Raw genomic sequence first — 16,798 nt, forward strand, 5'->3', positions numbered from 1 at the left:
CTTTCAAATCTTTAATCATTGGATTTAATCACTGTGCTTGTCTCTTTTTAAGAACTTGCTTCTCCTTGGTCCCTCCACAGTCTTTTATTCCACCTATGCCCCTTCTGTCCCCCAACTCCACCAATATCATATGATCGATAGGATCACTCAAGCAGATACTTCATGCATCTGTACAACCCATTAGCATGGGTGGGAACTGAACAAAAAGGAGATGAGCTCAAATATGATTTGGAAAGCATTCTAAGACAGTAGTTGCTTGGCCATAACTGAGTTTGCCCCAATAACATCTTAGTATATTAACTTGTCTTATTTTTCTTGACAAGCTGACAGCTCCCTAATAACTCATTCCTACTGGCACCATATGATCTTAGAAGACTATGCCAAGTACGTGGGCAGGTGCTCACAACTATAAACCATATGGGGTTGGGGTGACAAGGCTTTTTAAATGTAGACAAGAATTTATCCTGAATCCTATTTGCTCAAATGAAAACATTTCAAAATATACAGATTTGGAAACTGCTAAGTAGTTGGATGCCAGGAAGGATTTCTGAAATACTTCCCCAAGATGAAAATGGTCTCCAAACCATTTTCCACTGCTGATCGTAGGAGTCTGTGGATCACACTTCATGCTTCCTTCACAGATATGAGAAGGAGAGTCCAGAGCACAAAGAATAAACTTTCATAAAGTACAATTTCTCCTCAGTGAATCCCCATTAATGTAGGACAAGTAAAAGCCCTGGATCCAGAACCTTCATGAAAAGTTCAGCTACAACATCTTCACAAATTCCCAATCCCAGCCAAATCCTGAGAAAGCCAAAAGACCAAAAGATGCAATGATCCTTCTCTTCTATAAAATAAAACGTTTAAGACTGTGGCTGCTATTCCAGCTACAAACCATGTGGTGACAGTGGAAAGAACACTGGCTCTTGGAGGCAGAGGACCTGGTTTCAAATCTTGCCTTTTACATTTACTCCCTGTGTGACCTTGGACAAATCACTTAACATCTTTAGGCCTCAGTTTCTTCATTCACAAAATGAAAGAGTTAGACTAAATGACCTCTGAAGTGACCCTTCCAACCCTAAATCCATGATCTATGATTTAAGGGATCATGCAACTGTAAGATTTAGGTATGTGTATGTGCATTAACAATGTGTCTTAATCTTCTGGGGAGAAACATTTTATTCTGGTAGAGTGGCATGCCTCTGGTCCCATTTATACAGAATCCATTATCAAGTGGCTTTTTGAGGGCAAGAAGCATGTCTTATTGAACTGTTATATCCATCCCAGGGACTACCAAGGCATCCTTTTAATTAATACACATTTAATACATATTGGCTGAATAGGTTTCCCTACCTCACTTCTGGTTTTTGTGTGGCCAAATCTATGATTCTGTCATTGTATAGGGAAGCATCAGTGTCTGGGGAAACTTCTTCCAATAATGAAAATCAGTAATTCACCAATAAGTTTAAGTCTTAGAGCAGAATTCTTTACCTTTTTTGAGTCATGGTCCCTTTTGGCAATCTGATGAAGTCTATGGACCCCTTCTTAGAGTAAGGTTTTTTAAAACATAAGAAAACATACATACTTAGGATTACAAAGGAAATCAATTACATTAAAATGTAGTTTTCAAAAAAATTGTTTTTCACAAGTTTATGGACCCCTAGTTAAAAAACCTTACCTTTGAGAGTCATCTGGAATAGCAAAAGGATGTATGACTTGCCTACGGTCACACAGCTAATATATGCCTGCTATAAGTACAGGATATGCATATATCCTGACCCCAAGTCTACTGCCTCTGTATCTTCAATGCCACACTCTCTAATGAATTAGTACACATGTTAAAAAAAAAAACCCAGCAAATGAAACAAGGTGTGAAAGACTTCTTAAGCTGGCCCCTCCTACCATTTAAGTCTTCTCACACCTTACTTTCCTTTCTATACTCTGCAGTCCTTACTGATCTTCAAACAATACATCCCATCTCCTGACTTTGGGCATTTGCAGTGGCTGTCCCCAATGCCAGGAATTCTTTCCCTTGTCACATCTGCTTCCTGACTTCCTTCAACACCCAACTCAAATCCTACCTCCTGGAAGAAATTTCCTGATGCTCCTTAATGCTAGTGACTTCCCTCTGTTTATTAACTCCAGTTTATCCTGTACATGTCTTGTTTTACCTAGTTGTTTGCATGTTGTCTCCACTATTAGACTGTTTTTTGCCTTTCTTTGTATCCCTAGTGTTTGCCATAGTGCCTGTCACATAGTAGGTGCTTGATAAATGTTTGTTGACTGACTGGGAGCTTCCTTCCTATAACTGAAATAGATTTTGTGAGGTAGAGGGAACTTTTTCCAGGATAAAAAACCCCAGTTCATCAAATAACCAAAAGGAAACTGGTTTCCTTGAGTCTATATACCCTTGGTCATGATTGGGTGAGGAAGGAAAGGGGAAACCGATATATTAAAGTCCTGACAGTTACTATTTCTTCCTTGTAGTTCTGCCTGTCAGTTCAGGCTGTTTTTAAAATCTCTTTTCTCTTTTCATTATTTAAACTCAATCCCCATCGCCATTAGGCAGAGTCAGATTTAAAAGCCGTTTACTCTAATCAGGAGCTGTGTAAATACACAGAAAAGTAGCTTCATAAATACATAGATCTTGGTCAGTGTCTGTGGGGGAAACCAAACCATGGAAAAAGATAAACCCGCAAAGTCAAACTTTACCCCAGGGTGCGGAATGCATTGGCAGCTCTGATCCGCTTGTCTCACTCCAAGCGGCAGGGCTGCTAAATATTTCAGAGGATTTGCCACAAGAGGAAAACATGATTCAGAACGAAAAAGTCAGGGGGGAGGTGGAGTGAGGGGTGGAGAGGGTGGAGAGAATAGAAAAAAAGCAGAGCCATTTGCCTGGTAGGAATGTTTCTGATTTGGAGCACTCAAAATGACCTGGAACCTCTTTGTGATCATAGCAAACAGCGAGAGGACTCGGAACGATCCATCTTCATGCAGTTGAAAGAGGGAGGATATCGGCTGAAAGAGAACATCCTATTTCATCTGTATGTGAACACCTCTCCCTGCGGAGACGCGCGCCTCAACTCTCCCTATGAAATCACAACTGACTGTAAGAGACCACTTTTAATCCTTCCCCTGCCAAAGGGCGCAAGCACCCAAGCCACACACACTACTAGCACCACCAAAAGTAACAGTGTCATCTGTCAACATGGTCATCGTCATCATCCTTCTCTCTCTCTCTCTCTCTCTCTCTCTCTCTCTCTCTCTCTCTCTCTCTCTCTCTCTCTCTCACATACACACACACACACACACACACACACACACACACACACACACATACACACATGCACACACGTGTGTGTCTGGTGCCTATTTATTAGAACATGGTCTGTTCACAAAAGAATGTGAACAAAAGAAGAATTATAGAAGTAATTCACAGGCTGAGACAAAAGTGAGTTTTAAGCAAATATTTTTCAATTGTGAAAAATGTTTCTTTATGGCTTTTTTTTGACACTAGAGTTTTCATGCATGACACAACCACCAGTGCCATTGAATTTTCCTCAGAGGGCAGTGGAGTTCCAAGATGGGCATAGTGATGGACTTGGAGTAAGAAAGAAGTGAGTTTTGAGTCTTGCCTCAGACACTTACTGGCTGAGTGACCCTGAGCAAGTCACTTAACCTCTCTCTACCTTAATTTCCTCTTTAAATGGGGATAATAATAGCACTTACCATATATAACAAGTGTCTTGTGAGGATCAAATGGATGCTATTTTAAGTGTTTGCAAACCTGACAATCCTATGTAAATGCTACTATTATTATGACAAAGAAAAACAAGTCATCAAAATAAATTAATGCACTGTGACAGCTTATACAGTATTCTCCATTCATTGTTTTCCACCTCTCTATGTAGAAGGAAGAGGCATGTTTCATCTTTTCTCCTGATCAAGATTGGTTTTTACAGTTCAGAGTCTAGCTTCCTTTCAATGTCATATTTACTGTATTTCTATAGTATTTGTTTTTTTATTTTTCTTACTTCACAGTTCATCAGTTCAAACAGTTCTTCTTAAGCTTTTCTGAATTAAATCTAATTTTTAAAATGTATTTTTTTTATTTTTACATCAACTGCATTTCCAAATTTATCTGTTCTCCCTCCTCTACCCAGCAAGCCATCCCTTTTAATTCAACAAACTTTTATGAAGTGCTTACTCTGCACTCATATTCATTATCTTTAACAATGCATAACTAATTCCATTACAATAATATACCACAGTCTATTCAGCCATTCCTCAATGATGGGCACCTACTTTGTTTCCATTTTTTGTTAGCTCTATAATTCTTCCCTTCCTTTGGCAGGTATAATTGTAACCTTGGTTATGAATGAAGTGGATTATCTCAAGAAATGCTTACTTCCACTAAGGGATTAGAGGAGAACAAAGCGCAACCTTTGCAACTAAGTTAGAGTCATTTAGGAGACTTGCTTTGGAGTGGGGGAAGGGAATCCCTTCTTAAGTTATCTCAGTGACACATCAACTATTTTTCCTCTATGAAGATAAAGCTACAGGAACTTACCTGTATGATCTCATTCAAGTCACTTAAGCTTTCTGGGCCTCAATTTCTCCTCCCATAAAATGAAGCAGTTGGGCTAGATCTAGACCTCTAAGGTCCCTTTCAGACCAAGATCAAGGCTTTTTGAGGGGTGAGGAAGGATGCTCTTGAACTGCCTACTATCAAAAATGAGATGTGGTAGGCCAACCATGTTCTATTCTTCTCAGTCACCTCTGTTATTGGTGGCACATGTTCCTGAGATGGGCAGTTGGAATACGGGATGAAGTCTTACAGAAAAGCTGGTTTTGGTGTTACTGTTGGTATTGTTTTTCCCTTACGTAAAACTAACTGGCCAAAATTCTCAAGAGGTTGGAGAACAAAGGAAAGAATAAAAAGAAACAGAAGAAAGAATAAAAGGGGAACCTTGTGGATCAAACATCCCTCTTCTTAAGTATAATATAAACTGGTTACTAACTTTGGAGAAATGTTGAAGCTATTTTAAGGTGATTTTCTATGACTGAGCGTAGTGTATAGTTCAAATATATCTGCCTAACCAGGACACAGAGGTTATGAGGATTCCCCTCCCCAGGCCTCTGAGAGAATCTGTGATAAATTCCATATATATAGCCCTGATTTCCTGAGGGGGGCTCTGTTTAATTTCTAAGCCTTGTTCCTCTGAGGAATCCATTTTATATACTCAGTATACTAGATACTAAATCCACTAGAGTGAAAAATTTTTTTTAAATCCTATGAACATTTTACCCAAATGACCAGCCTTTAGACTGGCTGAAAGGATGCTCCACACCCATTAGTAATAACCTCTATGGGTTTATGCTAGAGTTATATAGTTTATTCCTCCTCCTTCCCAAGCTGCTCATTCCCTTTGGAAATGGAAACGTCAAACTAAGCAAATAGGAAGAAAAAATGAAATGTTTATCAATCAAGGGACCAATAAGCATTTATTAAATATCTACTATATGCTATCCAGGGTAGCTAGGAGGACCTGGAGTCAGGAAGAGTCATTTTCCTCAGTTCAGATCTGGCCTCAGACACTGTATGACCATGTTTGCCTCGGTTTCCTCATCTGTAAAATGGCAAATAAATGGCTAACCAGTCCAGTATCTTTGCCTAGAAAACCCCAAATGGGGTCATGAAATATTGGACATGATGAAATGACTGAACCACAACATATGCTATCCACATATATGCTAGGCACAGGTTACATAAAGACAGAAGTGAAACAATCTCTGCCCTCAAGGAGCTTGCTAGCTAGTACATTTACCCTACAATAAAGACTTATCAAGTGCCTACTATGTGCTAGAGTCCCTGATCTTAAGGAGCTTACAATCTAATAGAGAAAGATAATACACAAAAAGGGAGTTGAAGAGACAAGGCAGTGCCAAAAGTTTAGGGGCAGGGGTTTGGGATGGCATGATGATGGAGTCAAAATCAAGCAGAGCACTAGGGGCAAATGAAGAGAATGGCTGGGATTTTGAAGGGGGTGAGAAGAGTTATTTGTTCCACCCTCTAGTCCCAGGGACAGAAGCAACAAGGATACTAATGAAGTCTGAGTACCAAAACAAAACCATCTCCATGACGATGACTTTCCTGGTGATGAGCTTGGAAGGGCTCAGAGAAGGGGAGGGAAGGAAGGTGCATCGTGATGATGATACTGAAGTCAAAACCACAGAACAGCTGATGGCAAATGAAGGACACATTTATATGTAGATACATTTATGAATAGACACAAGATAGACAACATGGTGATTTGGGGAGAGGCTCCGAAAGCTGAGGTGGTTGCCTAAATTCAATAGAATAAATATTTATCAAGTGCCTCTTATGAGCATAGCATCCTGAATGAAAGGAGCTGAATGTCTCTCTGTGGGGGGAGGAGAAGGGTTTGGGAGAGCCAACGAGCAATATGGAAAAGCTTAAAATAAGCTTCTTTTAAAAAGAAATACCAAGTATATGGAAGGATTTCTTGGCTTGGATGAGCAGAAAATGTAATGTAAAGCTTAATGAACTTCTGGAGAAAAATTAGAAAAGTGAAGCACTTTTTGTAAATATACATGACCTATGTCTAAATGATATAAAACAGCCCCTTTTTTTAAACTGCAAAATGTGGTCCCTTATTCAGCTACTTGGAAATGGCTTTCATTTTCATCCATATTTTTTGCCACCATAAAAATATAGTCTAAGCCTTCTGACTCGGGGGGGGGGGCAAAAGTCTTTCAAATGTATTCAGTTTCTTGCTGCCATTTTGGTCTCTGACCTCCTAGTAGGAATCACAAGAGGATGGGGTTAGAACTACAAGAAATTTAAGACTCACTAGCAAGGCCTCCTATAGTAGTGCACAAATTCAGAAAGCATTCCACATTTTTTTGTGTACTGGACACCAAATGGCTTCTTCAGAAGTCCTGTTGATTCCTAAATTCATGAAATATTTGGGCTGGAAAGGATCTTACACATCAGTGAGTCCAAGCCTGTTGTTCTGCAAGTGAGGAAGCTCTGGCCCAGAAAAGGAATGAAGGGATTTGTTGAAGTTTACACAGGTAAAATGCAGCCAACTCTAGTACACTTTCCATTACACCATGGATGGAAATTTAATAAATTTAATAAATTTATTTATTTATTATTATTATTATAAATAAAATTATTTATTATTATAAATAAAATTAATAAATTTAATAAAATTTAAAATTCATCCAGTCTCAGATGCATCCTGGGATTCATTAAACAGGTACGGATAGATGCCTTACCTTAATGGCTTTCTTAGAAATGACAGGTGTTGGAAAGAAGGTAACTAAGACATTCCCCTCACACATATATTATACAATGAGCCAGATAAGCACAGGGGGTTATTATTACAATATTTATACTAGAAAGCAACTTGAAGTGTTTCAGTTAGCCAGTCAACAAGCACTTATTGAGGGTTTATTTGTGCCAAGCCCTGTGTTAAAGCAAAGGGAATTAAAATAGAGGCAGATATATTCTCCTTGATGTCAAGGAGCTCATATTCTAATTGGATTATACAATATGCACAGACCTATGTACATATAAGATGCATACAGAGTAAAAAGAAAGTAATCACAGGGAAGAACCTGGAGTGGGGGTGGTAGAGCCATCAGGAACCTTGCTATTTCTGCTCTAGCACAAGCTTGGAACTTTCCCAGTCCCCACTAAGATTAATAGGCTCTTTTCCCAGAGGGTAGCAACTGTATCTCCTCAGAGCTCTAGGAATAGCCTTAGAGTCATCCCTAGAGAGCTGGAAGATGGAAGTAGGGAATGAGAGGGGGTTGCTTTTCTCATGCCATAACTGATGAGGCCCCCACCAGGGTGCTTCCCTTCATCATCATCATTTGACATCATGTAGTCAGCCTGACAATTAGCTTCTAGAAGTCTGTGACCCAGACTTCCACTGGTACTTAGAAGTCCAGGGGAAGACAAGTTCAAGCTTTGAGACAACATGTGACAAGGATAACTATAGCTTCTGGTTGCTGGTGGCCCTTTTCTCCCCATCCCAGGGATACCCATAAAATTCCCCTCAGGAATGTTGTAGCTTTGCTACTAACCTCCTTCTAGATTCTTGAATCTGCTTTTCTTTAGTAAGTCCAGTCCCTCCTGACCTCCCAAGGCAGATATTGCCATCAGCTACTACAGTCCCAGGAATGCTGTCAGAATGCAGGTTTGAAAACCTCAGAGGCTGGGTGACTGCTTGTCTCTTTCACACCATCCCCCAAAATGATTCTTTCTTGGGGGTTTGACTGTAATGGCTCCAACATTTATATTTTGTATGTCTTATTTATACATAATTGTTTATGTACTATGTCTTTTATTAGAATGTGAGCTCCTTGAAGGCAGGGACTATTTTTTGCCTTTCTTTGTGTCCCCAGTGCTTAGCAGACTGCCCTACATAATACATAATGTTAGTTATACTGACATAATAAACACATATAGACACACTGTATAACAACATGGACAATAGTGACAATACGCAACAGTGGGCATGATAGGCACTTAAGAAATGCTTATTGACTGCCTAGATACTCAAAATCTCATGGGTTCTATACTAGTGAGGAGATGGCTCACTGAATAGAGCCCTGGCCCTGGAGTTAGGAAAATCTGAGTTCAAATCCACTTACTAGACCCTTACTAGCAGTGTGAGTGACCCTAGGTAAGCCGTTTAACCTCTGTTTGTATCATTTTCCTCGTATCTAAAATTAAGATAATAAGGTCACCTGCCTCCCAGGGTTGTTGTGATGATGATGTTTAGAAAGTACTTAGCACAGTGCCTGGCACATAGTAGATGCATTTTAAATGTTTATTATTAGTGTTATTATTACTATTGTGTAATACTTCTTCCCACCCTGGGGTATGATCAAGTCTCTCAATCACTCAGAAAAGACTCACTATCAACACGACACCAGTCCATCCAGTGACTTTCAAGGACTTTTTTCACTTAGTCTTTGATTGATCCAGGTGTTTTTTGATCTGGTTAAGGTATCCAGGCATAGCATCTTACAAGCACTTTAAGTGGAGTGAGGTAATTGATTCAGTTGACTCAGTGACCTCCTTCTACTACTGAAATTTGATTTTTTTCTGAGAAGGCAGGAATCTTGGAGTGTTTGTAATTTGGACTTAATTTCTTCTTTTTTCCATTAATGAAGAATTAACTTACACATTTCTTTCTTCTCCTTCAAAGATCTTTGGGGGGAGTCAGGATGAGTCATATGACATCTCTTGAGGAAGGCACTGTTATTTAGGGGACTCTCTACAGTAGTTTTATTTTTAGAGACTCCCTGAAAGAGAGGCTTATCCTGTCACCAATTCAGGTCTTTATATTCAAAATCAAAAAGAAGAGACTTGCTCAAATATCATCCATCTACACTTTATGATTTAAGTGCATCTTTTTTCATTTTTCTGTGACAGACCGGGCCTAAGGATGATAAAATATGGATGACCAGAGACTACAGTGAGGCTACAGTCATTGGTTAATGGCAGAGGGGTGGGACAGCCTTGGGAGCTTTTAAAATGCTCAAGAGGATTTGTTCATGATTTAAGCATTCCTGGTTCATGAAGTCAAGAGGTCTCTCTGCTGTTTGTGGATCTGGGTTAGAGTTTCAAAGTTCTTCATAGTACTAGGATTGTTTGCCACTCTTAGCAGACAACACCCCATTTCTCATATAGTGCGCATGGAACAGAACCACGTACTGTGAGGAATTTACAGCAAGTGGAAAAGTCACCCTCCCTGTTTTTCAGGAGTTTCCTATCCATACTGTTGAGCATCCCTCAAACCCCACCAAACAAACAAAAAAAAATACTGGGCAGCTTAGAAGCTAATAGGCAAGGACAAACTCTCTCCTGGCCTTTGCCTCTTTGAATCCCTGCTTTTCTTCAAGATTCATTTGAGGCACCAATTTCTTCATGAAGCCCCACAGCCCTCTCACAGCTAATGGTGCCTCCCAAACTACCTCCTATATCTATATTTCCCATGGATGTCCATGTTGTCTTCCCCCTTAGAATGTATGCCACTCAAGGACAGACAAAGTTTTCATTTTTATCTTAGTATACCCAGTGCTGAGCATAGTGTCTGACCCATAGTAAGCTCTTAGTGCAAGCTATTGATTGAAAAATCCTTAAATGGTGCTTTAGGAACTCACTCTTGGTAAAATAGAAGATGAATAGTATAATAGTTCTGTATCAAGGGTTCTTAACCTTGGTTCAATAGCCCTCCCATCTCCCTTCAAGGTGTCCACAGATACTTTTTCCCATCCATGAACTGGGTGGGAAAAATTATATCTTTATTCTCATTAACCTCTAACTGAAATTTACAACTTGCTCCAATTTTTTAAAAAGATTATTCTGAGAAAGAGTCCATAGGCTTCATCAGACTGCCAAAAGGGTTTATGACATGCACAAAAAATGTTCCAGAACCCCAGTCTGTAGCTCAAAGTGACCTCAGAGGCCAGCAAATTCAGTCCTCCTCATTTTATAGATGAGGAAACTGAAACTCAGAAAGGGTAAGTGACTTGCCTCCTGTCACACAGGTGACAGTGTTAGACGGAGAATTTGAGCTTAGGTCCTCTAATGCCAGGGTAAATGTTCTGTCCACTCCCCCACACACACACACAGCCTATCATCCTTTCCAAAAGGGTCATTTTCATGTCTTCACAATTAAAAATGGAACAACTTTATAAAACACATATGTCCTTAGTCAATTATGCTAATTTCTTCATAGAGGGAAGGATTGATACCAATTAACTTGTGATCAGATTTTAAAATATCATGTATTTCAAGAATCCATCAGAATGGAATGGCTTGCCAGCTCCAACCCCCCCCCACCTCCTCCACCACCCCTGGGGCTGCTTCCCTTTCTTCTGCCAATGTGCTATTCTGCCTTGATAGCTTTGGCTTCATTTTTTCCTCACTCCCTCTTTTGGTCTGAAACACACCATTGCATCTCCTCCACATGGGGCCTGCTGCCTCCTTGCCTCTCTATTAACCTACAGCTGTGCCACAGCTTTCATACAAACACACACACACACACACACACACACACACACACACACACACCACATACACACACACATAGTGTACCCATCCCAACTGGATGTGCAAACATACTGCAAGACTGAACTCGGAGGGTAATTTAAGAGTTCAGACAGAAATAGAGCTATAGTTTCCCTTCTTTCAATACAGAAGAAAAGGAATCAATAATGAGAGAATGAGACATCTTTAATACTTCAAAATACCCATGATTTCATCCTGAGTCTCCTTTCACCGATACCCATAAATAGTCTTAGTAAACCTTATCATGAATTCTAATGTGTGTGAATATTATAAACATAATATGATAAATAGATAATATGCTATAGAGATATCTACAGATACAGCTAGAGATAGATATATCTCTACATATATATTTAGATATATCTAAAGATAGAGTTATAACTATATCATTCTGTATAGAAAGGGGGAAGGTGAAAAGGTAAGGGGGAAAGAGACAGAGAAATTATCAGCTGTTGGCCAACCTTTGGGTGGCAATCCATTGTGTACTTAGCCACGCTGGTGCTTAAATAAGAGATATACAGCCGGTCAATTGGTTATCCCCTCAAATTTTTCCAGCTTGACAGGATGTGCTAGAACAGGGTCACCTCCATGCCACATTAAAACACAAAAAGAGATTTTACTAGAGAAACCAAGAACTCCATAACAATGTTTCTACAACCATTGTATAATAGTAATGCCTGAAAGCTAACGTAATCTGATCTGAGGAGGAACGAGATGCTGAGCTCTGCACCAGTCTCAGTATCATTGTCAGGATTTGCAGCTAGTCCAAAATCACAGCAAGAGATCTGAGCTCTAGATACCAGGCTGGTAAAAGATTTCAGGATATTCAACTTTTCCACACCCCTGCTCAACAGCTTGGAACCTATGACCCAGTATTGCAATCTGGACCCACCTCCTTCAAATGGCTTTAGTCCCAGGACCCTCATATTTTTCTCAGCTCTTCTCAAAGATGTTTACCCAAAGGAACCTGTAAAATCTTTGTCCCCAGAGGCCTTTAAAATGAGCTTGATAGCAATCCAGGATATTTTAGGTTCAGTTCCAAGTAGGAACAAGAGAGTGCATATTATCGCCATTGTCGGGTCTGCTACCGAACTGTCCCAAGTATGTTTTTAGTGAGCCTACAGGAGATAAGTATACATCCTACTACCTCTATTCAACTGCAAAAAAGCAGTCATTTATGTATCTATTTGATAAACCACAGAATATAAAACAATGATACCAGGATAGTAACTTGCCCAGGGGATTCTCCATCTGAACTTATTGGTAAAAGACGAGAATAAGACACCAACGATATTATACAAATACTTTTTATTCAGTTATAAAAAGCATGTGGTACAGTGGATGGGGTGCTGGGCCTAGAGTCAGGAAGATTCTTCCTCCAGAGTTCAAATCTGGCCTCAGACACTTAGGGCAAGTCATTTAACCCTGTTTGTCTGAGTTTCTCATCTGTAAAATGAGCTGGAGAAGGAAATGGCAAACCACTCTGGTACCCCTACCAAGAAAATCCCAAATGGAGTCACGAAGAGTCAGACACAACTTAACAACAATATCTTTTTTACACCTGCACAAAAAATAATAATAATAGTAGGCTATTTATTTACCCCTCTCAAAACTGTTTCTCTCAGAACTTTACTCAATATAAGATAAGAAGCATGAAGATAGCAGTAATGATAATAAAGTAGTCCCTTACCTGGGCAATAATAAAACTTTTTTTTTCTTTTTTTTTTTTTGAAGCGATCAGGGTTAAGTGACTCGCCCAGGGTCGCACAGTTAGTAAGTGTTAAATGTCTGAGGCTAGATTTGAACTCAGGTCCTTCTGATTCCGAGGCCAGAGCTCTATTCACTGTGCCACCTAGCTGCCCCTATGGAACTTTTTTTTGAAACAGTTCTGCAGATGAAAATTTTATGCTTTGAAAAATAGGATTCTCTACCAGAGGCAGCAAGGTGGCACAGTGGACAGAGTACCAGGCATGGAGTCAGAAAGACCTGAGTTCAAATATGGCCTCAGATACTTACTTGCTGTATGACTCTGGGCAAGTCACTTAACTTCTGATAGCCTTGGTTTCCTTAATTATAAAGTAAGACTCATAACAGCATTACCACCCAGGGTCATTGTAAGGATAAAATGAGATAGTTGTGAAGCATCTAGCACAGTGCCTGGCATATAGTAGGTGCTTAATAAGTGTTTGTTTCTTTCCTTTCTTTTATACATTTACTCTCTCCCTTTTATATGTGTGTATTTTTCTATTGTCATCCCAATATGGTACAATAGAAAGAGTGCTGGCACACTATCAATCCACTCCAGAACATTTCAAATGAGTCTCCTCCAATTTCTGCTTGGATTGACATTTTGTTCAGACTCAAGAGGCATCTTCAACCTCCTTATGCCGTTTGCAATTAGCTAAGATGCACCAAGGGAGGACGGGCACCACAAGATCAGAACCACTTAGGTTCACCGTGGTATTGATCAAACTGAACAGGGGAGAAGCCAGAGAATGCAGCCTGTGACTTGCAAGTCCCCAGATAAACACTCCCTGGAAATATTTCAACCACCTGGCCCTTCAGGCAAAAAAAAAAAAAATCCTACAGACAAAAACCCGGGTTAACTACTGGAAACCAGTTGTTAATTCAGATCAGGTCCACTGTTTTCATGCATATTAAGAAGGTTTAAGTTCTTTTTATGGGAAATTTACTTTTGCAGAGGCTGCGGATAAGAATTGGCAAATGTTTCTTCTGAAACTTAGCAACCAGCTTTTCACCAGTATAATCAAGAAAGATGGGCAGGAATTTTATGGATCTGAATGTTTCTTTTCACTGATGGTTATTAAGTTGGAGTTTAAAGAAATGGGAAGGAAAAAGAAATGTTGGGAGGGAGGAAAATCAGAAATTAGATTTGCAATACTGTAGACAGATTTATCTTCACTAACTGCCTCAAGGATGGAATCATTTTCATGTTATGTATACACTATACAAAGGGATCATATTATGGTAGAAAGGACTTTGAGTTTAAATAGTAACAACACCAATAATAGTAATAATAAAGATGACATTTACATAGCAACTTTGTTTCACAAAGCATTATTGATAGATTATCTCTTTTGATCCTCAGGACAACCATGCAGGTACTATTATTATGCCCATTTTACAGGTGAGGAAATAAAGATTAAAAAGTTCAGAGTCAGAGAATGTTGGTATAAATCCTGCCTCCACAACTTACTGCCTGCATCACCTTAGAGTCTATGATTGTCTAAGGCTTGGACAATTCACCTCATTTTTCTGAGAAGACTTAAATTTCTTTATCACTGTAGCCACCCCTACAATGTAATTACCAGGCAAACGCCTGGGATGTTCCTTGGTATGGACTCCCCACAATGTAATACAATCGTGCCCCTCTTATGGAAGATGCCTAAACCTCTTTCCTAGGCTATCTTGCTTACTTCCACCTGCTCTCACATTAGCAGCTCTAAAGTGTCCAGAGAAAGACCACTAAGACATAGTCACACTCAAATTCTCTCTCTCCTCATCTCTGTCTTCTGGCTTCTCTGGATTTCTTCAAGTCTCAGCCAAAATTTCACTTTCTATAAGAAGTCTTTTCTGATTCCCCCATAACACTGATGTTTTCCTGCCTCTGAGCTTATATCCAATTTATCCAAATTTATTTGTTTGGACATAGAGCTTTGGATGTTGTCTCCCCTAGGTGGTACAGTGAATGGAGTGCCAGGCCTGGAGTCAGGAAGACTCATCTTCCTGAGTTCAAATCTGGCCTCAGACATTTACCAGCTGTGTGAACCTGGGCAAATCACTTAACCCTGTTTGCCTCAGTTTCCTCATCTGCCAAATGAGTTGGAGAAGGAAATGGCAAACCAGTCCAGTATCTTTGCCAAGAAAACCCCAAATTGGATCACAAAGAGTTGGACATGACTGAAATGACTGAATAACAACAATGTGCTTTTATTTACACACCCATCCACTCATAATAATATACTTTTACTTCTTAAAAATAACCGTGTAGTTAAAAATTAAGGCAAAAGAAATATATTAAATCAAATGCATAAATGATTTTTTAAAAATACACCTCAATCCACAAATAGACCTAGTTTAAACTCTCCCATCAAGGTACTCAGTATCTCTGGGGGAAAGAAGACACACACACTCACAGGAAACTGGCAAGGAAAGCACATCACACAATGGAGGAAAATCCGTTTGCTCTGGATAACTCATAAGACTGCACTGCAGCCTTTGATGTCATTGGTCCATTCGTAGACATCTGCACCATAAAAAGCTACTGATCCTCACCCACTTTTCATCAGGACAAATCATCTCATCTTCTATATTCAAATATAACATTTACAAGTATCTTTAAAAGATGTTTAGAAAACATTACCTCTTAATTTGAATAACAGTTGCAAAGTTGCAACTTCAAAGCTCATCAGAATGGCCACCTCAGTCAGTCAATAAACATTAAGCACCTACTATGTGCTCACCACTGTGCTAAAACCTGGGAATATAAAAAGAGAAAAAAGACAGTCCCTGCCCTCGAGGAGCTCACAATCTAGACCGGGGTGGGGAACCTGCAGCCCTTTGACGGAATCCAAACTTCACAGAACAAATCCTTTTATTTAAGGATTTGTTCTGTGAAGTTTGGATTCTAGACAATTATTCCCTCACCCAGATTGTACATTGTTCAGTCCTAAGGGACCTCACAGCAAACAGTTCAAGTGACTCTCTGAGGAAAGCAAACAAACCAACCTAGCCAGCTTCTCCCCATACAGAAGAGCAGCTACAATACCCACCTTTTTTCTTTTTTGTATTCCCCTCTCTTGCTATGGAGGGAAGGATGGAGAAAGAAAGAAAAAAAGAAAAAGAAACATGTAGTCCTAAGAGGCTTCACCTCTCAGAAGCTCTAGGAGGTGCTAAAGAACAACATCTAAAGCTAAAGTTCTCATCCAATGAGGTTTGCTCAGAGTCGCGTTTAGACCCCTGCTATTTCTTCATTCTTTACTTGCCAGGTTCTTCCTTCTTCAACTTCAGCCTCTGATGCCCCCTTTCAATACCTTAAACCAACATCTCCTTGTTCCCATTTTATAGATGAGTAAACTGAGGCTGAGAGAAGTTAAGTGACTTGCTCAGAGTCACACGGCTAGTAAGTGTCCAAGTCAGTTTTCCTGCCTCCAAGTTAAGCTGTCCACCCACTGTATCACCTAGGTGCCATTATTTGCTACAACACCTAGATCATCCATGGACCAAATTGCCCCTTTCTCCATTCTGATTTGGGAGTGCCCTCACCCTTTCACCCTATGCCCAATCCAAGGGATCCACCTTTAAACTTTAGAATCCTTTGAACTCTCTCCCTATGCCCCCTCCCAGGAAACAAACATTTTAATGTCTCAGGAAATTGGATGGTTTTGCTATCTGTTTGCTCTCTATAGCTACTGTCTCTCACCTCCTGCCTTTTACTTCCTAGTAAACAGCAGCCGGCACATCGTCAGGAAGTTCCGAGGACACCTACGAACAAAAATAGAATCAGGGGAAGGGACCATCCCTGTCCGGTGTCACAACGCTGTTCAAACATGGGATGGCGTATTGCTAGGCGAACAGCTTGTCACCATGTCATGCACAGACAAGATTGCCAGGTAAGGGTCAAGTTTCATTTTGACCTGAAGATGAAAAGAATGTGATCTA

At 39.9% G+C, this 16,798-nt stretch overlaps 1 protein-coding gene across 1 annotated transcript in view; it reads left to right on the plus strand.

The window, feature by feature from the left end:
• ADARB2 (adenosine deaminase RNA specific B2 (inactive)) overlaps positions 1-16,798 on the plus strand; it is a 651,932-nt gene that overhangs the window by 590,918 nt on the left and 44,216 nt on the right. Inside the window, exons 6-7 of the mRNA XM_020990375.2 lie at positions 2,958-3,109; positions 16,581-16,749. Coding sequence (XP_020846034.1) covers positions 2,958-3,109; positions 16,581-16,749 — 321 coding nt within the window. The remainder of the gene's footprint in view (positions 1-2,957; positions 3,110-16,580; positions 16,750-16,798) is intronic.

This window comes from Phascolarctos cinereus, unplaced genomic scaffold (assembly GCF_003287225.1).
Source record: "Phascolarctos cinereus isolate Bilbo 61053 unplaced genomic scaffold, phaCin_HiC Scaffold_1;HRSCAF=81, whole genome shotgun sequence".
Taxonomy (NCBI): domain Eukaryota; kingdom Metazoa; phylum Chordata; class Mammalia; order Diprotodontia; family Phascolarctidae; genus Phascolarctos; species Phascolarctos cinereus.